The following is a 23,518-nucleotide window of genomic DNA, read 5'->3' on the forward strand; positions in this document are numbered from 1 at the left end:
AGAGTTGAAAGATCTTAAATTTCATGGTTTATGCTGATAGCCTGAAATGTTTATATACGATAGATATATTTTTCCAGAATTTAATTGCCGATAATTAAGGGTGCATATAACAAATATGTTATGCACAAATAAATAAGTCTTGTGTACATTGATCAATCGGAAGGGGTGCCAATCAGGATTGTTCACTAGCCAGTATACATGTTATGTTAGCAAATATCCCTGTGGGAGCTTATAAGAGCGGGGCACTTATTACGTCAAATACGGTAATCCAAATGGTTCTGTTGCCAGTGAACTCACCTGGTAAGGTTTAACAAATGTCCTGATTAATAATGTTTATTTGTTGTTGTTTAACGCCACACTCAAGAATAGTCCAGCTATATTATGACGGCAGTCTGTAAATAATCGAGTCTAGACCAGACAATCCAGTGATTGACATCATGAGCATCAGTCAAAGCGATTGGGATAGATTGACATTCATCAACCAAGTCCATGAGCCTGTCCACCAAATCCTGTTTGTCGCCTCTTACGACAAGCCTAGTTGCCTGATTAACAATGTGCCTTAAATTATGTAGAGATGTTCCCAGTCGTAATGGTCCAGAAGATTGCAAGATTCATACAGTCCTGAAAAGGCCTTGAGTTTTAGTGTTCCCCGTCTGTATGAACCTTGGATGGGGTTTGGGACTAACGGGACTAATCAGGTTTCACTGCATGTTTATTTCAGCATGAATATTTATGAAAAGATTCTGTTGTGGATGGTGGAGTGACAGGCTTAACATCATGAAAATAATCTCATTCACATTTGGGATTTTTGTTACAAGTTTGAGCATGCTGAAAGTGTGATTTGTGTTGCAGAATGGCTGTAACATGATTACATTAAATATATGGTGTTAGACATTTAATGATAAATTTTGTATCAGTGTTTCATCAAAATGTTGAGCAGGGAAATAAGTTTCATAATTGTAAGCAATTGCCTAAATAATGATAATGTATCTCCATGATCATAGGCAAAGTATGGAAAAAACAAGGTACTGCTTGTTCAATGAATATCTCAATGTAATTTTAACAACCAACTTGGTTGTATTTGTAACTCCAAATTTGTTTTCCATTGTGAAGCGTATGTCCTGTAAGCTTGCGTGCTGTGCCATATTTTATCAGTAGATGCAGATCTTGAGGATTTTCCCGCCATTCTATCCATGAAATTGAAGAAAACATTCTTTCAAACTTAGTACCTGTTGTCAATGCAGTCCGTGGTTCATTTTACAGATCAAGGACAGAGCAGCATGGAGAGATGCAATAGAACAAGGCAGCTACTTTGCCCAGAATGATGACCCAGTGTTTGCCAGGCAAAAGACAGAGTAAGTTTTCATTTTCTTGTTGGGGTTAATCAATTGTGCATTTTATCATTAGACAAAAAGTTTACATTCAAGTGCAAGCGATTTAACAATTTATTTTGAGTCCGTGGCCCAATAATTATATGACATAAACCTTTGCATGCACTCAGTGACCCACAGTAAGTTTCATGTAACAATCAATAATTATTGGGGGAATGCTGTGAGGTCATTGTCTTGGCATTACACTGGTGAATGAATACTATACATTTAGGACTGAGAGCTAGAAGGCACCTAGAAAATCTCAGGTTAATGCATTTGATACTCAGACAAGAAATAATTAAGAAAAAACTAAATTTGATCTTAAATCAAAATAAACACTGCATACACACAATTGCCAAATTACCATGTGTTCACACTATTAGATTTATATAAAGAGAAAAAATTAAGAAATCTTTTTATCACCCCGGCATACAATGCAGGGGGGTATAGTCATCCTCTGGTCTGTACGTCGTTGTTTAGTTTCTGGAGCATGGCTTGAAAACCATGAAAGATGTTTCATGTAAACTTGGTACATGTATGAATCAGGGGCTGAAATGGTGCCTTTTTATTTATTTATTAGCCTTATAAGGTGGGGTATATGTAGCCAAACTCCATTTCCGAATTGCACCAGACCAAGGGAAGATGACTCCTGCTTTGAGATCAGGAACAAACATTCCATACCTATTTTATGTTTCTGTGTGGTGACTAGATGGAGCTTAGGTACTCAATAAATTTCCATCCCGAATCAGTTTAGATCAAAATAAAATAATCTTCTTTAGAACAGGTAGAAGAGATAATGGTACAGATGAAATATGATTCATCCTCATGATTTATTTTATTCTATTTATGGTGGGAGACCAAGCCAAATTGATGGCAAGTACATGTTGTTTAAACTATTAAACTATTTGACAGTATCTGGCACTGTATACAGTGTGTACTGTCATGTCTATTGTAGAATCTTTTGAGACATTTTTCTTTTATCCTTTATATACGATGACATGTGTTTCCATTTTATTTGTGTAGGGCACATGACTACTCAGACTTGGTTTGTATTGAGGCTGTGGTGCGAGACCTTAGTCGGGCATTACTGCAGGTGGCGAGAGGCCTGGAGCCTAAGTACCTGGGCGTACCTTTAGGTAATGTTCACATTACATATATCATGCTGATGCAGTTCATGCTTGATTTGAACATGATAAAAAAAAAGAATGACATCTCAGTGATTTTACAGAAGATAAATGTCGTAAGGGGATGTCTATGATTTCCATCTTGATAAGTCTAAGGACATTCTATTGTTACCAATTTTGAATATAATCTTAATGGCGTTTTGGATGATGATCAACATTGGGAACATTGCAGGTCTATATGGTTTAATAAAAAGATTTTTAATATCCTGAAGCTGAAGTTTTCAGTTACCTTATTGAACGAAACATCATTCTATTCAGTATATCTCTGTTAACATGGCTAATTGTGTAACTATGCACAGGTGAAAGCGATGAAGCAAAGAAGAAGCGATTGAAAGCAGAGAAGGAAGCTGCAGAGAAGCGAGCCAAGAGGAAAGACAAGGCAGAGGTTGACAGTGATGGTAAGAAGCAGTCAATTTTCATTATTCTCAAAAATTGAGTTTCAGAAGCAAGTCAGTAAATGAGATGCTTTTAGTGCAAAACAATGAACAGTAAACAAAGACTAAAATATTCAAATCTAGGAAATAAGGCTTTTATTCCTGAAATAACGACAAAGACATGCCACGTGAATGCATTATTTTTATCTTATATTAGCACATGTAGAAACATTAGACCAGTCAACACCAATAGTTGAAAGGTTTTTACTTCAATTACTTTTGGGTAGAGTCTTGATATGACAAAGTTTTAAACTTGTCCTATCTCACGCTATGCATTTCTCTTTCTTCTTTCGGTCCTAAGTGGAAACATGGCTGAAATAAAGTTAATTCACCTGTACATACCTCACATCGCCGTGGTCACCTCCCAGATTTGGGTCACGCACACTGCACGTTGGTTGACCTAGATGCACTGATCATGTGTCTATCCCTTGCAACTCGTTCTCTTGATAGGAAAAGTATATAAATATACAATTTATAATAAAATTTCTAAAATGTGTTGCAGATGAGGACAAAGATGATGTAAAGCAACAAAAGACCACCTATGAAAGATGGGAAGAGTCCTTGTTGTCAGTGACCAACCTGTCTCAAGTGTTCCTTTTCCTCTCTACACTGGACAAGAGTATCATCTGGTCCAAGTCTGCACTCCATGCTCGCTGTCGCATCTGTCGGCGGAAGGGCGATGGGGAGAAGATGCTGCTGTGCGATGGCTGTGATAGAGGCCATCACATGTATTGTCTGAAACCTCCAGTAGAGGTAAGGCCACTTACACAACTTTTTCTGTGACTGAAAAATAATTGTTGAATACTATTATCACTTTAACCCTCTTTACTGATATATACTTGTCTATAAAACAAGAGTAAATAAATTTCAATAAGGACCAATCGTTTGGTGAGGACCAATCAGATCATCATATAACGGAAGAAATCTATACACTAAACTACAAGTTACTGATCTTGAAGTATGTTTCTACTAACATTTTTCTGTCAGAAAATACAACTGTAGTGTCATGATTCTGTCAGAAAGTATTATTCAGTGACAGTACTACTCTCCCATCATTTTTCTGTGACAGCTCGATTATCATATATTTGGGGCTTTCAGAAAGTACCAACAGGTGACTGGTACTGTCCAAACTGTAAACCGAAGGAAGTGAAGCGCAGTCCTAGGAAAGATCGCAGAAAGACTTTTGAAGAAGAAGAGCAAGAAGTTGAGGAGGAAGAAAATGATGATGATGAGGAGGAAGAAGAAGAAGAGTAAGTAGTCTGAGTCATGGTTGTCTGCTGGACTGCTAGAAATGCAAACTGTTGATGTGAATGACCTTTAAGAAATTGTGTCTGGAGAGTCAACTTCTGTTCCAAATACTTGTCCTTTTTGTGTTCTCTATTTTGTCTTAAGGCATGAAAAAACTTTCTATTAGGATGTTTTTGTATGTTATGATGATGCCTTAGTGGCAAAGGCTTTTTCTCAGCTTAACATTAAATACCTTCTATATATTCATCTTAATAAATTGCTACCATCCCTTATGAAATCTATGTATTATATTTTTATAGCCAACAAGTCACTAATCAGGCATATGTTGTTCCTTATTTTACAGCTCTGATGCAGAGAGTGAGGAAGAGGAGGTGGAAGAAGAGGAAGAGGATGAGAATGAGAACCTGTGTGTGAAGTGTAACAAGCCAGGCATGTTGCTGTGTTGTGACAGCTGCCCTGGCTCATACCACCTCACCTGTGCAGACCCACCCCTCAAGAAGGTCCCCCGGGGCAAGTGGTTGTGTCAGGTCTGTCTGGGGGTGGACAAGCCTGGTGGCAAGATAAAGCTTGTGCACAAAAAGAAGAGTAAGAGACTTCTTCAATCCATTTTGTTTTTGTGTAGTGACAACAGTATTGAGTAACTGCAGTGGTATAGATATTTGTTGTGCTTGTTCTCTTGAGCAAGTCTGAATGTGTGCCTTTGATACTTTCCTTTAAAATAATGGATTCCCAACACTTCTTTCATGCAAAATAAAACTTGGACGCGACGTTAAACCCCATTTCACCTCACCTCATGCAAAATAATGCATTACATATTTAAGTGGTGAATAGTAAGACATTGAAAGAAGCTTCATCTCAGAGTTTAACTACTCATGAACTGTTGTGGGGAGTCTGCGGAAGAGAAAGTCCTCAATCCCCCTATGCTTGTTGTAAGAGCTGACTAATGATGATTGGGTGGTGCAATGCCCAGGTCAAACTCTGGACGGACCCCTGATGACTGACTTGCATAAAACAACATTCACTCTTCTTAGGGAAGTATCAACAGTGGAGATTCTAAATTGAGTTTTAATTGAAGTGTTTAATCTCAAATAGAGTTTAATTGATATGATTTGTTATAAAGATTCCAGTAGCAGTAGCAAGAAGACAACTCCAGGCAGAGGCACCCCAAACTCTAGCCGCCCAAGCTCTCGTAGAGGCAGCCCCAGGGACAGCCCTGTCCCCACCAAACCCCGACGCAGCCACCCTGTGTCTGAAGAAAAGCCTAAGATGCAGAAGAAAACATCTACCTCACGACTCTCTCAGGATGCTTATGCAGGTACGCTGTGTTTTACTACATGCTAGATTGGCCACGTGATTTTGATTATCTATTGTTAGAGTCTCATTTCTAAGATTCCCAATCCGTATGAAGCAGGGGTCCGGAAAATTTAAAATCCCAATCGGACATTTGCATTTAGGCCACGCCCCATTCAAAAAGCGTATTTTAGTACGACTTTTCACACACATTACAAGTTTACGTATTCATAATATGATGAATTATTAATTGTTTCAATTTAAATTGTTTAATTCACCGGACAATTAATAACAAATAATATCATTTTAGATTTACATGGAAAACATACGTTTGTTTCTGTTATAATAACGATCTGTTAACGTAGTGAACGGTCTAATTAATATTCATGAGTTATATTCATGAGTCTGCTCAAGTGTACGTGTTGTAACATTTGGATCGAGACTATTATCCCATATTTGGTTATCACGTGACCTCACAGGAAAAGTGTTTTTTTTAAACTAAAGATTTTTTTAAAAACAAGACAGATAATTTAATCACAAATACTAAAATATCGTTGATAGCAATAGCTATTTGAATACTTTTTTCATCTTTACTTAATTATTGACCATAAAAAATTGGATATCGATCGTCCGAGAAAGCAAAATGGCGGTCAATCAAGATTCAATATACGACTAGCTACTGAAAACAATAAAATCTGCAAATCCTCATTGTATGTCAACCAAGTGAAAGTCGTTAGCCACGACTTACAAAATGATCATCCAGACTTTGGGGGTTTGGCAGATCCGCTTGACTGGCTGTCGTCACGCTTTCGCTTCTTGTCCGAGGTTACGTATCGTAGCATTGTGAGGATAATGAGGTACATCGATGATGCAAGGTATTAATGAACAGTTGTAAACACCTTTCACTCAAATTAACAAGATGTTCTCAGTAATTAATCCTCGATTAATCAGTGTCAACTCAGTTTATTGCCTATTACAGTGATTGACCGATTGGACTATCATGTAGGTACGATGTATTTACAGCAATCAAAACAAACAAAGCTTGTCAGTGTAGATAATCTTCATTGTGTTACAACTGCAGACAGAAACTGCTCACTCCTAACTGTTGATCATGTCCGGTCAAAATTTAAGAATGTCCGGACAATACTTTTTAAAATGTCCGGTTAGCAATATTTTAAAACGGACATTTGAGATTCCCAATCGGACATGTCCGGCGCATATGACGGTTTCCGGACCCCTGGTATGAAGTATCGGAGTCTTATAGTTAGTGTACTTCAACTCGTGTCAGAGTCAGGATGGACTTTTGTGTGAATAACTTACTCTTTTGACTTTTCAGATATGGATGGTTCTCCTAAACACTATGTCAGCAGTTACCGTGGTAACAGTACAGTTCAACAGATGAAACATCTGGAAGACATTGTGCATGATCTGGCCAAGATGGATGACGCATGGCCATTCCTGAAACCAGTCAGCAAGAAAATGGTAATACGCTGTGGACAAACACTGTTTCAAATAATATTATACCAGAGGGCAGCATTAGAAACTGGTGCTACTCTTGTAACTATAATCAAAATCTCAAAGTATAAGGTTACTAACATTTGGAAGGTTTTCCTATGAACACATCCTTATGACTGTGTTATATGTTAGTATCTGATGCAGGAGGAGCTTAACAATGTTAGAACTGTGGGGTGGGTCTACCTCTCCTTTCTGCTGTATTGACTCTTTATGAGCATCAATGTATTCTGAAGGACATTTTGCAATATTTTTCCTCAACCCCTCAATTTCTCACTCACAGATGTCTTTTGGGATCTTACAATTTCTTGCATTTTTAGGCAAGGGAGACAATCTATTCAATGTGTGTGTGTTCTTTGTTTAATAATGCAGTCAGCAATATTTCAGCAGAACATTGCTGATCTTAACAAAATCGCTCTATTTCCAATGATGTGTTTGTGACATTGTTTGTAATTATTTCTTCCAGGTTCCAGACTATTATGATGTTATAGATAAACCCATGGATTTTTCCACCATACGAAACAGAATCAACAAGTTTGTCTACAAAAAACCTGCAGACCTCATAGCTGATGTTCGACAGATATTTTTCAACTGCATCGAGTACAACAATAGAAAAACACCAGAGTACAAGTGTGGCGCAGGTCTAAGTAAATTATTTGAATCCAAAATTCGGGACTTTGAGATGGAGAATGATGAAAGTTCACCACCACCGACCAAAAAGTCTAAGAAGTAGCAAGCACAAGGACAATGCATCATCTCTCTAGGGAGAGCTTTTACTGAGTTATTTCAAGTGCTGCATTTGTTATCTGTAGTTATTCTGTTGTAGGAAATATTGTTCACATCTAAATGATATATTTTCATGACCTGTTCTAATAATGATGGCATCGAAGACTTTTGTAACTGTTTATCTTGTACATATATTCCCGTCTCCGCTGAATGTACATAATGGGGCTTGTCCTAAACACGAACCTTTCAATTTCATGTTAACTGCATTCTGGTGATGCAAAGATACACTCTTTATGATTCCATGCATGTTTCAGTTTCTCTGCATGTTATGCAGTGGTCCAAGGATATTATGTATTACGTATCTTGTCCATCACCTGATTGATCCCAACAGCCGAAGAGCCAGGTTTGATTCCTTGCATTGGTACAATGTGTTAAACCTATTTCTCGTGTCCCCGTTGTGATATTGCTGGAATATTGCTAAAAGTTGCGTAAAACCATACTCACTCACTCTCATTATTATTGCACAAATACTTTTTGAAAGGAGGTAACTTTCCAGCATCAGCTCATTGATATCTGTATTGCATCGTGATCCTACTCTTGAGATTTCTATCATATCATGGCTTAGTACATCATTACAGACCTAGTCAATGATTTACTTCTCAATGATCTGTACTTGTTTCGTGAAATGTTGATTATGAATAACAATTTAACCCAATCTTTATCAGATATCAGTATATCAAAAATAAGCTTTTATTTGAATTGTGTTTTATGCAATTTGGACCTGTACTAGAATAAAAATTCATCTCCCTTAACAAACTGCAAACAATTAGGTAATTCTGCTGTCTTGATTTTATTTGATTTGGGAATATCAATTTTTAAACAAAAGAGGAAAGGGAACAAGAACATAAGATACAGGTATTTGATAGGCATTTAGAAGTTTTATGGATAACAACTTCTTTATCGTTTGGGATGATGTTTCTGGTTTTCATCTTGCCATGTGTATATTAACTCCAATACGCATACTCAGTATTCAGCTGATGAGGAGACAAGAATTAGCCCTGAAACATCATAACAACAACAACGTTTTATCGATAAAACGTTGTATGTCATCATATTAAAATATTGTTGCCATTGTGTCATAAACTATCGCTGTAATGTCACAATTTTGTGTGCAACAATTAAAGAATGCCTCAAGATCCATAACTAGAGTTGAGATGACGGTTTCAGATTAATGACATGTTGGTCAGCTTAAACATTTGTCGTTATGCTACCTAATAAATGCTTGAAATTCTGTCTTTGGTTAAAATATTTTTTCTCGTCTTTGTGTAAATGTCAGTGCATGTCTCATTTACTTGTATATGTTGTATTCATTCCATTATTTAGTCATTTATTTATTTGACATTCACAAACAACACTATTTGCTAGTAAGTATGTAACATATTTTAATAGTTAGCAATATTTTCAGGTATGTCACAGTATTTTTCTATATCTCAAGTCAATCCATTTATAGACTGTAACAGAGTTGTAACAAACAATTTAACTTGATTCATAAATATACAGTAGAGCGAACTATATAGGCAGTGTTTTTACAAAGCAGTACTTACAACTGCTTTGTTCAAGTGTAAGACTGCAGCTAAAGGCTCTGATTCAATAGGCAGTCATCATTTGGGTCACTTGTAGTGCAGTTATTCCTGGATAATGTACTCCAACAAATAGACTTGTTCCACCACAGATACCTAAAGATACACCTTTGACGTGGGTACTGGGGCTTTGGGTGCTTCTATATGTACATAGATACGCTATCCTTATCTTACGTATTTGCTCTAACACTGAGGACATATCAGGATTATAAGGAACTGTTATGAGATCATCAAGGCTTGACTACGCCTGCCCTTTCCTCGTGCAGCTATTGTTTTAAGTCCTTATAAAGTGCTGTCACGAGTTCTCTGTACTTAGAGGGGCGGTTGGGTAGCCTAGTGGTAAAGCGTTTGCTCGTCACGCCGAAGACCTGGGTTCCATTCCCGACATGGGTACAATGTGTGAAGCCCATTTCTGGTGTCCCCTGCGGTGATATTGCTGGAATATTGCTAAAAGCGGTGTAAAACCATACTCACTCACACACTCTCTGTACTTAGAACGTATCAAGAAACTACCATTGGAACTGATAAACAACAACTGTTTTCTGTTTAAATGTAATCATTAAATATTTTGCATGTGTTGTAAGTATGGAATGTCAGTGTTAGCTTTTCCAAGTGGAGTTTGCACACATATGATGTGTATGTATATTTGAATTGTAGGTTTGTTTATACGTAGTCCCATCTTTATCATTGTTCTTGGTTTATACATGTGGGTGCAATGCAAAACTGGGGTATACATCATGATTCTTAACCGACTGTAAAACAAGTTAATGTACACTTACTGAATGTCAATAAGTCATGTATGAACTATTGCTGGTATTACATACAATGAAACACTTTCCAGAACTTTTCATAACAAATTGAATAATGTCAGAGGGTTCAAGGGAAACGTTAATTTTATTCATGTAACCATTTGATTTTCTAAATTTGTAAAAATAAATATGAATGAGATGGTCTTACTTAAAGTTTTGTGATCATGCATGTTGTAATGTTACTGCAAGATTTGGTGCATTTTGTTTAAATCTATCACTAGGATATAGAGCAGAGAAAAACAAACCGATCAAAAGCTGTCTCTTTTACAGTAATCTATCGTGTTGTTCTGAAGGTGCATGGTTCAAGCAGCTCATCTGCATTTGTGATCCAATAGATAGATGAGAAGGTGGTTCTTTGTGTAACACAAGGAGAGCTCCTGGGGGAGTCCGGGTGGGAATAGATCCCCTGTATCTCAAGCTTGTTAGAGGGTGATGGATGATGCGACTGTGACTTGTGCATGTCACCGGACCAGATGGTACGGATTGTTGCTCATGGTTATTTTCATGACAGAGCTGGGATACTGCGGACTGCAGCTTTTCAAGAACATTCACCATTTGCCTACTCAACACGAAGAGTGTTATCCCAAAATACATGATTTGAAATGTGAAGACTGATTTGACTGATCTATGTCAAGTTCTTTATTCTATTCATGCAACGTTTCAGTACAGATGGTAGTACCTTTAACATGCAAGCACTTCACATTGAAGAATATTGAAGTTAAAATCCATGAGTCCATTCTGTCTTCATTAAGTACAGCTTCTAAAATTCCACTTAAAGGTTTGACTTGTGTAATTTTGTTTTCTTCTTCATTTTGTTTCTTGCTCGTTCATTTGTTATCTCCTGTTGATAGATAAAATTTATTCACACGGGTCTGGTGGCACACCACATCAGCATCTGTCCTTATGCTATCATATATTTGTAGATAGTGGTTATAAACTGTAGTTTCACGGTCTTGCCTTTATGTGCCACAGTGTCGTTTACTCCCTGGAGTCAATACATTGCACCTTTTATCTCAGGATTTAAAGAGATCTATTATCTATTCTTTGTTGACAAGATGGTGGAAGGGGTAGGTAATGGACCCCATAGCACTAATGCATTGTGTACAACTTTGTAGTTTGTTGATGTTTTAAGTCCTCGATTCATTCTTTATTTCAGGAATATAGAGCATGATAACATGATGTGTTGTCATGAGATAATTAACATTGTCATAAAACAAATACAGAGGACTAGTTACCGGTACTTTGTTTCTTTACGGGGCACTTACTGTGCATATCATATAATTTTGGGAGTGTACTGAAGGTATTTCGTTACCTCCCTTTATTGGGACTTTGAAAACATAATTCTTTAAATTGAATAACATTGATTATTATTGATCAAGTTTAACAAACTAAGAAGAATCAGCTAAAAATCAATCACTGGATTGTCTGGTTCAGATTTGATTATTCACAGGCCACCGTCATATAGCTGGAATATTGCTGAGTGCGGCATTAAACAACAGACAAATATTTATGGGAAGGTAGGCATATATTTCTGTGCATTAATCAAGGATTTATGGTGGCAGAATGGATTGGACCTCCATGATGAAATGTTTTTTTTCATCAAGCATATTCATTAACAGTGTTTGAATTTGAGGGGGGTCCTGAGACTCCTTAAGATTGGCTGCTATAATATTCGAGTCTAGGAATGCCCAAAATGTTTAATTTTTAACATTGAGGTTATGACAAGAACCCCTTTTGATGTTTAGACTTAATTTCAACCTTTAATAATCATGTTCATACATGATATTTTTTGCTTGCATACAGGGGTAGTGATTGAAATAAATTGGACTCCTTTTTATTTGTGCTTATATATGCGTTGGTGAATGCATTTAAAACTATCAATTCCTGTTGTGAGGGTTTTTTTTCCTTTGGGATCAATGTTATACAAACAAAAAAATACTTTGAGAAAAGCTTGGACACAGTTGTAGGTTTTCCTCGCCCATTTCAGTTTAAATAAATATTAGTTTCAGGATACTTATTGAAAATATATCGTAATGTTATGATGCAAATTTATTTATTAGACTGTTTCCCTCATCCTGTAGTGTTTGGAGGCTTGGTGGTGTGTGAGACAAGAGCTTGATGGATGTGCACGATGCGGCTATGGTTTATGCTGTCAAGTTGACAGGCATGGGCATTTTCACTTAATAAACATGCCTCTATTAACTGACGTCGTGTTATTTGTTCAACTTTTGCAATTTATTCAGATGACAATCCCTGTGGAGAATCCAGGATGGAATTGGTCCCTAGCAACCTTTGCTGATGATAAAAGCCAATTTATGGATCTGATGGTTAGGCTTTGTGACTTGGTTGATTGCATGTCATTTAATCTCTTAGCCTGGATAGATGCTCATAATATCCATCACTGGATTGCCTGTCCTTTATTTAAGTGATTTACAGGTCATATAGCTGGAATATTGCTGAGTGCAGTGTTAAACAACAACAAAAACGACAAAGAAAGCAAACAATTAGAAAACAATTTGAAAATAATTTCAGGAAAGTGCTGATTTCTGAACCAATATGTGTCAACTAGTATGAATTCGGACTGCCTCTGTGGTCTGGGGTTCTATCGACGTTAAAAGATGGAACTGTGTGACGCTTTACATTAAAGGTCTGTTCGGCTCCGAGTCAGTATGCTGTGACTACGTGGGGTATTATGTTAAACTGCAGCATGGTATCTCAGTTGGTTATAGCTCTATGAAATCGGCATTAGTCTGGACAAGCAACCTGACAGACATACACATGTGCATGCAAGTGGCTATGTAAGTGCAAGTGCAATGATCATGGACGTGACACTAAGCTCTGTTTCACCTCACCTAATATGACTTTGGAACAGTGATGGTGGGTGCTCTGGTGTCTAGATAAATAACGCTGCACATGGCTAGTTTTTCTTATTCTGTTCATCTTTATCAGAGACAACCTCCCGGGAAGCAGAAGGTCTGGGGTATGATTCCCGGCCGCATCATACCAAAAGACGTTAAATGATGGCACTTGTTACCCTGTCTGATGCTCGGCATAAATGGACTGAAACAAGGACTGGTAGGCTCGGAGTCAGTATACTGTGTTTGAGTGGGTTATTCATGTTAAATTATGACATGGTATCTCGGTGAGCTAGCGCTATAAGACCACCATTAGTCTGGACTAGTACAAGCAGCCACACACTTACGCATGTGCAGACCCGTGAAGATTCCAGGGTAGAATAGGTCTTCAGCAACCAATGCTTGCCATAAAAGGCGACTATGCTTGTCGTAAGAGGCGATTAACGGGATCTGGTGGTCAGGCTCTCTGACTTGGTTGATGCATGTCATCGATCCCAATTGTGTGGATCGATGCTCAGATATTAATCACTGGATTGTCTGGTCCAGACTCGATTATTTACAGACCGCCGTCATATAGCTGGAATATTGCTGAGTGCGGTGTAAAACAACAAACCAACCAAACCAACGCTATGACCCCTGAATCACATGACTGGATAGTAGAAGTGCAATGATCTTGGACGTGATGCTGAACCTTTTTTCATCTCACCTAATATGAGTTCAGAACTGATGATGGGTGTTCGGTGTCAAGATAAATAACACTGCACGTGACTACTTTTTCTTATGTTCATCTTACCAGAAGAGAGTGGCAAGGGCACTACAAAGAAAGCAAAGACAAATATAAACATTGAAGATAATTTTATTGTTAAACAATACAGTACTTCCTCAAATTGAAAAATAATTGTTCTCACAATGTATATATAAATAGATGTTCCTGCAAAGTGCTGAAAATTGCTCTTTCATACCTTTGACAATGATGAAAAAATCTAATATCTGCATATCATGAATGCATAACTACTGAGCAAACAAACTTTGCATTGTACTTATAAACTGCATGCAAGTGACCCTACTGCCCAACATGAGATGCCTTGGGATCAATAGCAACAGTGAGAGCACAACATGAATGTCTCGCCAACAATACATGAACAACTGCATATTATTTTCAGTGTCCTTAAACATTTCCCCATGAGTACTTCCTGGATCTGTTTACACTGTGTTCCTCATCACGTGTCACTACATGGTATACAGTGTAGTAGTGGTGTGCATCTATTTTACATCTCGTAAAGAAATGAGCCTTGCTCTGCACGTGAATTTTGTACAAACCCTATTGTTGAAGCATTGTGTGGAGTTGAGTGAGTGTGTTTGATTTTATGCCGCTTTTAGCAATATTCCAGCAATATCATGGCGGGGGACACCAGAAATGGGCTTCACACATTGCACCTATGTCGCAAATCGAACCCGGATCTTCCGCATTGATAACCATAAGTCTGGAGCATGTTTCACAAGAAATTATTTAGACATGAGAATTTTCCTCGGATATGTGGAATTCTAGGATTTTTCCTCTCAGAATGATGTAAAATGCACATATTTTAATCTTGTTTTTTAAGTTTTCGGAGGGGCACATGCCCCCCAAACCCCCTAGATTGGCCATGTTCCTCCTAAAACCAGTTTTTCAGTTCTCATGTCTGTATTACTGTTTGTGAGGTGCTCACTGGTTTCTCTTCTTTACCAGGCTGTGGCTTGATTTTGTTGGTCAAATAGTGACTACACTGCAAACTGTCCATATATATTCACTGGTGATGGAGCAACGTAGTGTATACCAACCCATGAAGCATTGATTTTTTTGCCATACTGGTCACCTAATGTTTTTACTTGTGAACTAGTACTACCACGTACCACTGATGTTGTGCCGTATTTACCCTCTTGCAAGTGATCATACATCCACGCTATGATAGAGTATTGCAACTGTAGAAGCGATACATTTCCGAGTCCTGTGACTGGATTCAAATCATGGACCTCCTGCTTCAATGTCGGATGCCTTGTTCACATCACCAAAGAGGTTGACCATGACCTAGTAGGCCTCAATGTCGGATGCCTTGTTGACATGACCAAAGAGGTTGACCATGACCTAGTAGGCCTCAATGTCGGATGCCTTGTTGACATGACCAAAGAGGTTGACCTAGTAGGCCTCAATGTCGGAAGTCTTGTTCACATGACCAAAGAGGTTGACCATGACTTAGTAGGCCTCAATGTTGGATGCCTTGTTCATATGACCAAAGAGGTTGACCATGACCTAGTAGGCCTCAATGTCGGATGCCTTGTTGACATGACCAAAGAGGTTGACCATGACCTAGAAGGCCTCAATGTCGGATGTCTTGTTCACATGACCAAAGAGGTTGACCATGACCTAGTAGGCCTCAATGTTGGATGCCTTGTTCATATGACCAAAGAGGTTGACCATGACCTAGTAGGCCTCAATGTCGGATGCCTTGTTCACATGACCAAAGAGGTTGACCATGACCTAGTAGGCCTCAATGTCGGATGCCTTGTTCACATGACCAAAGAGGTTGACCATGACCTAGTAGGCCTCAATGTCGGATGCCTTGTTCACATGACCAAAGAGGTTGACCTAGTAGGCCTCAATGTCGGATGCCTTGTTCACATGACCAAAGAGGTTGACCTAGTAGGCCTCAATGTCGGATGCCTTGTTCACATGACCAAAGAGGTTGACCATGACCTAGTAGGCCTCAATGTCGGATGCCTTGTTCATATGACCAAAGAGGTTGACCATGACCTAGTAGGCCTCAATGTCGGATGCCTTGTTCTCATGACCAAAGAGGTTGACCTAGTAGGCCTCAATGTCGGATGCCTTGTTCACATGACCAAAGAGGTTGACCATGACCTAGTAGGGCCTCAATGTCGGATGCCTTGTTCACATGACCAAAGAGGTTGACCATGACCTAGTAGGCCTCAATGTCGGATGCCTTGTTCACATGACCAAAGAGGTTGACCATGACCTAGTAGGCCTCAATGTCGGATGCCTTGTTCACATGACCAAAGAGGTTGACCATGACCTAGTAGGCCTCAATGTCGGATGCCTTGTTCACATGACCAAAGAGGTTGACCATGACCTAGTAGGCCTCAATGTTGGATGCCTTGTTCCCATGACCAAAGAGGTTGACCTAGTAGGCCTCAATGTCGGATGCCTTGTTCACATGACCAAAGAGGTTGACCATGACCTAGTAGGCCTCAATGTCGGATGCCTTGTTGACATGACCAAAGAGGTTGACCATGACCTAGTAGGCCTCAATGTCGGATGCCTTGTTCACATGACCAAAGAGGTTGACCATGACCTAGTAGGCCTCAATGTCGGATGCCTTGTTCACATGACCAAAGAGGTTGACCATGACCTAGTAGGCCTCAATGTCGGATGCCTTGTTCACATGACCAAAGAGGTTGACCATGACCTAGTAGGCCTCAATGTCGGATGCCTTGTTCACAAGACCAAAGAGGTTGACCATGACCTAGTAGGCAAGCTGACACGGTGAGGATGTCATGTGTGGGATGATACCACACCCTGCTACCTAATGATCTGGAGTTGCAGATAGCCTTCATTTTAAGTGATTCATCTGGGGCAGAACAATGCTAAGGCGAAAATGCATTAATACTGTACATGTTGGCAAACTCTGCTAACACCGGAAGCACTCGTAAAATCGTGAACAGCAAAAGAAGGCATTTGGAAAATGATCTAAAAAACTTTTAAATGTAATAAGTAAATAGGACATTTGTGATTCAAAGAACAAGGAATGATACAGACCCTCCTGGGTCCACTAGATCTTTGCAATTTAATAAATGTATGCACGTCTTGTAAAAATTGTTATGAAAATTAAATGGATTCATGAGAATGAGAATTTGACTTTGTTCTTTTCATCACTTTAATGTTGTAGATTATTTTTTTAAATAATCAAAAGACCTTGGGAAAAGAGTAAAAGCAAATGATGTCAAATTCATCTTGGGGTCACAGATTATCTGATTTTATTCTCCAGAATTTCTAAAAATCTCAACTCATGTCAGGAAGAAATGTACCTGATCATGTAAAAATTCCAAAACATGCTAGTAACAGAAAGAAAAAAAGGCTAGTATCCTATAACTTTCATAATAATTGTTTACTTAAAGTTTTCCACAACTTTCAAATATGTGCCGTTTCCAGTGGGGACTTTTCATACGTGTACCTTTAAATAAATAAATGAGCAAATCAACAATAACAGACAGTGTCAAGTTTACCAGTCAACAATACAAACACAAGGAACATTCATGGGACTAGTTCCATGAACCATCAAGATCACTGTAACTCCCATAATTACAGAGAGTATAGAAAAGTACATCACTAGCTGAACAGGTTGGGATATATTCAACAAACACTGCTGTCTCAGCATCATGTAGGATGAGGAAAACGTGATGAGAGCCAGGCCGAGGTGCGAGGAAGAGGGCTTGTATTGGCACTGCTTTCCATTACTCGAGCTACAGGGAGGATGCTGCATCTGTCACATCATCTTGAAAACATCCCTGAATATTCACAGTAACTTAATTGCTGCCTTTGGAATCTGACTGGCTGCCCTCAATGTAAACCAACTTGCTATATTTCCCCAGGAATCTTTCTATGACATGGCCACAGGCATGACGGCTCCAAATTAGAGTCCTCATCAGGGAATTATTGAACATTTCTACCACAAGTTTGCCACCAATCAAAGGCTTGCCATGCATATGAATCCAATGTGTAAATGCATCCTATAATTCATGTCTGAGAATCATCATTTCCTAAGCCTTTTTTGTTAGTTAAATAAAAAGAAACAAGAAGAAAGTGACATTTGACAAATCGTTAAAGACCGATTTGACAATTTGGTGATGTCCAAGGAACAGGTACACTATACAAGTCAAAACTACAAGGACAGACCAATGTTTCCTTGCATTACAGATACTTTGGACCAAATTTGCTGGATGGAGGAGGAAGCAGTCATCCAATGAAATTATTTACTGCCACTGAGAAATCAATCCATAATTTATTAATATCAGATCTTAGTTTTTGCTGCCGCTAAACAAAGATCTGAGGACATCACATTATGTGTCACGTCAGAACAACCTTTCATCCGAACAATTGGAGCGTCGCTTACCAGATCAGGCAAGTGACAGTCGAGTGTGTTTTCTAATCATGCAACCTTGAAAACTTTAACATGGGGTATTCCGAACGACAGTTACCGGCTTTAAAAGTGACTGTCGTCTATCTCACTTCAACTGGATAAACATTTGAATGGAAGACATTTTGCATAGCTTGTGGGAAACATAGCAATACAATCTTGGCCATCTATTAGACATTCCAGAATGTTCTTTTGCTTAGTTTTCAAATTTTGAATCAAGAACTTTGTCAAAATACTTTCAAAGCCTAGTCGCCCCTTTGAAACTAGTGCTGTAAAACTCGAGAAAACTGCTTTCTGATGGGCTAATGTCAACTTCATGTTTGTCATTTCACTGGACAAGTTCATGAAAGGTCATTCTGACGTGACCCCTTATGGGATGTCCTTAGATCGCATTGTTCAGTTTTAGCGAGATCCAAGATATGATTTAAATAAGACAGAATTTTAGTGTTGTTGGTGAATTATTAATCCAAGAATTATAAAAAAAGATTCCTATTACATTATAAATCAGTTCGGCAGATCCATAATACAAGAAGAAAAAAATATGGTCTGACCCTAATGGAAAATGCATTCAGTGATATATTACAAGTCTGAAGGACATAACCACACAATCATGTCTGGAAGATTAGAAGAAATTGGATCATTTTGAACATCACATATTTCTTAATGTAAATATTACTCAAAGAACAATCCTATAACACACATTGTCAAGGTAATAAAACATCAACACCATTAAGGCTGGAAAATATCTTGTATTTTACACTTGTGAAAATATTTGTGATATAATATGAAATACAAAGAAGTGACAACACTGATGAAAGTATAATATTACCCATAGGTGCAGTAGATCTCACTGAGCAATATAATGTTTGCTTCATGTGGACTGGCTAATTGGTACCAGTTGTTCTATTGTGTTCAAACAGGTCCATAGCAACGTGATGTCATAGAACACATTGTTGCAAATAGTTAAAGATGGCATCAGCCATTGTTTCTCATGTCACAAATGGGGTTGTTTTCCAACAATTGACTAAGTGTGCAGCAGGCTCAACTTGAGATCAGGAAGCCGATACAGTTCGACAAAAGGTTATCAGTACATAAAGAATAACTTGCTCACAACTTGGATTTACGGATTATGTGTCTTGTGAATAATAATATTGAAAGCTCCTTGTCAAGGTTCGAAACTTACAGAACAGTCCATAATTCCTCGTAGCTTGTAGGTTATTCTCTAAATCTTTGGTCTCTAATATTATTGTTGATACAAACACGTCAATGAACCAATGACCAGCAGATCCTGACATGTCTAAGGGATGCAACTCTGAATGACAAATTGTTGCCCTTAGATCACTTGGTCAACAATGTCCAACCTGTAAGAGGAAGGGGGTATGAAATGAATGCTTCCTGATCCTTGTTGTGACCAGCACCTACTTAATACAGTGTGTGATTATTATCATATTGGGCTAAAAAAATTATTAGTCTTGGTTCTTAGGCACCACCCACATCATCAAGTTTTCTGCATTCGTATTTAAGAAAGCCCCCCCAAATCCTTAAATATTCCAAGTCCAACGGGAGTCAAATACAGTATTCCAGTATTTTACTCATCAAGAGTGAGTGAGTATGGTTTTACGCCGCTTTTAGCAATATTCCAGCAATATCACGGCGGGGGACACCAGAAATGGGCTTCACACATTTTACCCGGGTCTTCGGCGTGACGAGCGAACACTTTAACCACGAGGCTACCCGACCGCCCCTACACATCAAGAACTACATTAATGTAGTGAGGCCCTTTCCCAGCATGATTGTACACAAATGTTTATTTGGTTACACAACTGCTTTTTGGTTACATACTAGTTTGAACAATCCCCCCCCCCCCAAAAAAAAGAAAAGAAGACACCGCCAGCATTACATTTTCAAAAAACATTGCCTGAGAACCAATTCTTTTATTTTTTTATGCCTTAATATTTTTAAACATGAGAATGTTTCGGCAGTCACAAGGTAAAGTGTTAATTTCTGATGCTGAAAACCGACAAGGAAATTTTACTATGATATTGTAGGATAAAGATAATACTAGACATTATGCTGGAGTGGTGATGCTTGACAAACACATGACTGACAAATAGGAACACCTGACTTCTTCATGTTATTGATGTATCCACCATCCTCATGCAAAACACACAGAAGACACTGGTAATGGGAGTAAAACTACTGGTTGTCCAATTTTATTGTAGCTTACTAACTTTTATCAAATTCTTACTTCTAGGACAAAGGTAAATACTGTAATTCTGGAAAGTTCTGCACCCTGAAAATATTGCCAGAGACTAACAATTGTCTCAAATGCATCTCGAAAGTTTTTGTCACTCTGTTGATGAGATTACCAAAGATCAAAGCTACTTTTGCACGTTTTTTGAGAAGGCAGCGAATGATGAAAAGTTAATTCAGTGTCAGTTTTGTTTTGTCTATACATGCATGTGCTGTTGTTGTTGACATGGAAGGATGAAGTTGCATGTTTATCTAACAGTAGACACTGAGGACAATATGTCATCAAGGAAACAGGATGTTGTTTGGTTGGTTTGTTGTTTAACGCCGCACTCAGCAATATTCCAGCTATATGGCTGCAGTCTGTAAATAATCGAGTCTAGACCAGACAATCCAGTGTTTAATATCATGAGCATCAATCCCCGCAATTGTGATCGATGACATGCATCAACCAAGTCATCGAGTCTGACCACCCGATCCCGTTAGTCGCCTTTTACGACAAGCATAGTCGCCTTTTACGGCAAGCATGGGTTGCTGAAGACCTATTCTAACCTGGAGTCTTCATGGGTCGAAACAGGATGTGAGGAATTATGTATGTAATCATGTACTGGCTGGTTTATAGTGTGTGGACAATGGTGGAATTGACCAAAAGAAATATATGCATCATTACGTTCTTTGATTCTTGTTCGTCTGCAAAAATAACTGCATCATGAAACTATTGCATCTCTTGCAGTACTTTCCTCCTCCCAAAACTTTCCAGATTTACAGTATTAAAATGAATTAATGATAAACATGACATACATTATGAGTGACTAGGCACAATTCTTTGTAATAAAACATTGCATTGGGAATTCATTTTTTTAAACACAGCATCAGTAACACATGTGTGGATGTAGGGCTGGGACAGGAAGCAAATTGATACCTGGATATGCTGATATTACTAATACCCGACCCGGATACCCGTGATCAAAGTAAGTTGACAGCTACTTCACCTTACAAGAGTCAATCAATGCATCGGTCAGCCAAACAAGCAGCGTTTCCTCATCGATCCATCTACACAATGTGACATAAAAAACAAAATGCAACTGATGTGCTGCATATTGAGTTTTAGAGGTGGCAACACGCTAATGTAGAGGCATTTCTATTACAAGTTATCATTAATAAAATACACAGTGACATTACACAGTACATGCTGAAGGAAGACGCATAAGATACAACAACAGTGAGTGAGTGAGTATGGCTTTACGCTGCTTTAAGCAATAATCTGGCAACATCATGGCGGGGGAAACCAGAAATGGGCTTCATACAATGTACCCATGTGGCTAATCGAACCTGGGTCTGACGAGTGAACGCATAACCACTAGGCTACCACACCGCCCCTTACATTACAACAATAGTAAAATATACTATATTGGTCTCAGAGCTGCAGCCTAATGATGAAGCCATGTATGCTCTAGTGAGGTCACTGATTGAATAAATCAATCACTACAGGTCCTTGAATCGGAAGTTTTAAAATTGTGCGTTAAATTTGATAAATATTGTTCTGAATGTTGATTTCGTAGTTATAACGTTACGTGACTACAGGTCGGGTAGTAACTTGTAGAACCGACCTCGTACTTGTGTCACCCGTCCCAGCCCTACTTGTGTGAATGTATTTTATTTGTTCTTCTTAAGACACATCAGATGATTTCATTTACCTGTGAACTTAACATCAACACTGCTAAGTAACATGCTTAAGTCAACAATAAGAAAAAAATTGGTTCAAACATTTACACTGTTCCAGAACACTGTAGCATTGATTAGTTGAAATACACGTCCCTTTTCCACAAAGCGATCATAACACTACGACTGTTAGACATCTATGTTAAGATATAGGAATAACTATCACCTTAGCGCTATGATCGCTTCGTATAGCAGCATACAAACTGAACTTTCAAACGTGACCTATCAAACAAGCTTATGGGCTGGAATGCCTATGAGAAATAGCAGCTCAACATGTTCAATCCCTATTATTCTGAAGAATGAATACTACAGAAAAATAGAAATATAAAGAAAAGAAGATGACGATATATCGTACAGTCATATCCAGAATAATAACCTTGATTGTTAATATTCATTTACTGCTCTTTGTTCAACCATTTGTTTGATCTCATATACCTGGACATATAATTATGTCCATAGAATCCGCCAATAAGAAATAACACTGATCTGGCCTCAACAAGAAATGCAATTCTGACATGTCACATACATTCCTGGGCCCATTCCACAAAGCAACTGTAGCGCTAAGATGATCATACCTCCCATACTTTAACATGCACTTACGACAATCACAGCGCTAAGATAGCTTTGTGAAACCCGGCCCTGCCCTTGTTTAAGAAGATAATCTCAGCCCTACAAATATTGATACTCCCATATTTTAATACAGACTTGTAGCACTAAGATTGCTTTCTGAAACAAGGATCTGGCAGCACACTCATTCACAAGCTTGGGGACCAACTATTTGTACTTTTTTAGCCATGATTGTTTATAGTGCAGGCTAATCTTGCCAACTCTTATGTACATCGCATATCTCATAAACACAGTCCTAAATGTAGGCATGGCCCACAAGATCACACTGCAATTTCATTACAATCAGCCCTTATACTGATAGAATACCTTTTTGCATGAAGATCTGACAACACCACCTCCATCGGAGGTAGCATTAGGTAAACTCTGACCAGCTTTTTGATTTCTGTATCTTGAAAATGACCAGCTATTTGATTTCTGTATCTTGAAAATGACCAGCTATCTGATTTCTGTATCTTGATAATAACCAGCTATCTGATTTCTGTATCTTGAAAATGACCAGCTATCTGATTTCTGTATCTTGAAAATGACCAGCTATTTGATTTCTGTATCTTGAAAATGACCAGCTATCTGATTTCTGTATCTTGAAAATGACCAGCTATTTGATTTCTGTATCTTGAAAATGACCAGCTATCTGATTTCTGTATCTTGAAAATGACCAG

The 23,518-nt window shown here is 38.3% G+C and overlaps 2 protein-coding genes across 2 annotated transcripts in view; both read left to right on the top strand.

Moving 5' to 3' along the window:
* LOC124144430 (bromodomain adjacent to zinc finger domain protein 1A-like) overlaps nt 1-12,415 on the top strand; it is a 32,346-nt gene extending 19,931 nt beyond the window's left edge. The window contains exons 16-24 of the mRNA XM_046513835.2: nt 1,264-1,355; nt 2,394-2,506; nt 2,854-2,952; nt 3,491-3,741; nt 4,087-4,238; nt 4,580-4,821; nt 5,357-5,551; nt 6,863-7,008; nt 7,505-12,415. Coding sequence (XP_046369791.2) covers nt 1,264-1,355; nt 2,394-2,506; nt 2,854-2,952; nt 3,491-3,741; nt 4,087-4,238; nt 4,580-4,821; nt 5,357-5,551; nt 6,863-7,008; nt 7,505-7,771 — 1,557 coding nt within the window. The 3' untranslated portion in view covers nt 7,772-12,415. The remainder of the gene's footprint in view (nt 1-1,263; nt 1,356-2,393; nt 2,507-2,853; nt 2,953-3,490; nt 3,742-4,086; nt 4,239-4,579; nt 4,822-5,356; nt 5,552-6,862; nt 7,009-7,504) is intronic.
* A 2,976-nt stretch (nt 12,416-15,391) lies between these two features.
* LOC125377248 lies at nt 15,392-16,018 on the top strand. Its single transcript, XM_048390095.1, has 2 exons — nt 15,392-15,904; nt 15,956-16,018. The coding sequence occupies exons 1-2, from the start codon at nt 15,392-15,394 to the stop codon at nt 16,016-16,018; spliced, it is 576 nt and encodes a 191-aa protein (XP_048246052.1).
* The last annotated feature ends 7,500 nt before the right edge of the window (nt 16,019-23,518 follow it).

This window comes from Haliotis rufescens, unplaced genomic scaffold (genome assembly GCF_023055435.1).
Source record: "Haliotis rufescens isolate VD_foot unplaced genomic scaffold, xgHalRufe1.0.p SCAF_82, whole genome shotgun sequence".
Taxonomy (NCBI): Eukaryota; Metazoa; Mollusca; class Gastropoda; order Lepetellida; family Haliotidae; genus Haliotis; species Haliotis rufescens.

Bases quoted from the DNA above. Each gene is read 5' to 3' on its own strand.
- LOC125377248 (XM_048390095.1), top strand. From the start codon at position 15,392: ATGACCAAAGAGGTTGACCATGACCTAGAAGGCCTCAATGTCGGATGT. The intron at 15,905-15,955 runs GTTGACCTAGTA...ATGACCAAAGAG, and splicing joins TTGTTCTCATGACCAAAGAG to GTTGACCATGACCTAGTAGG.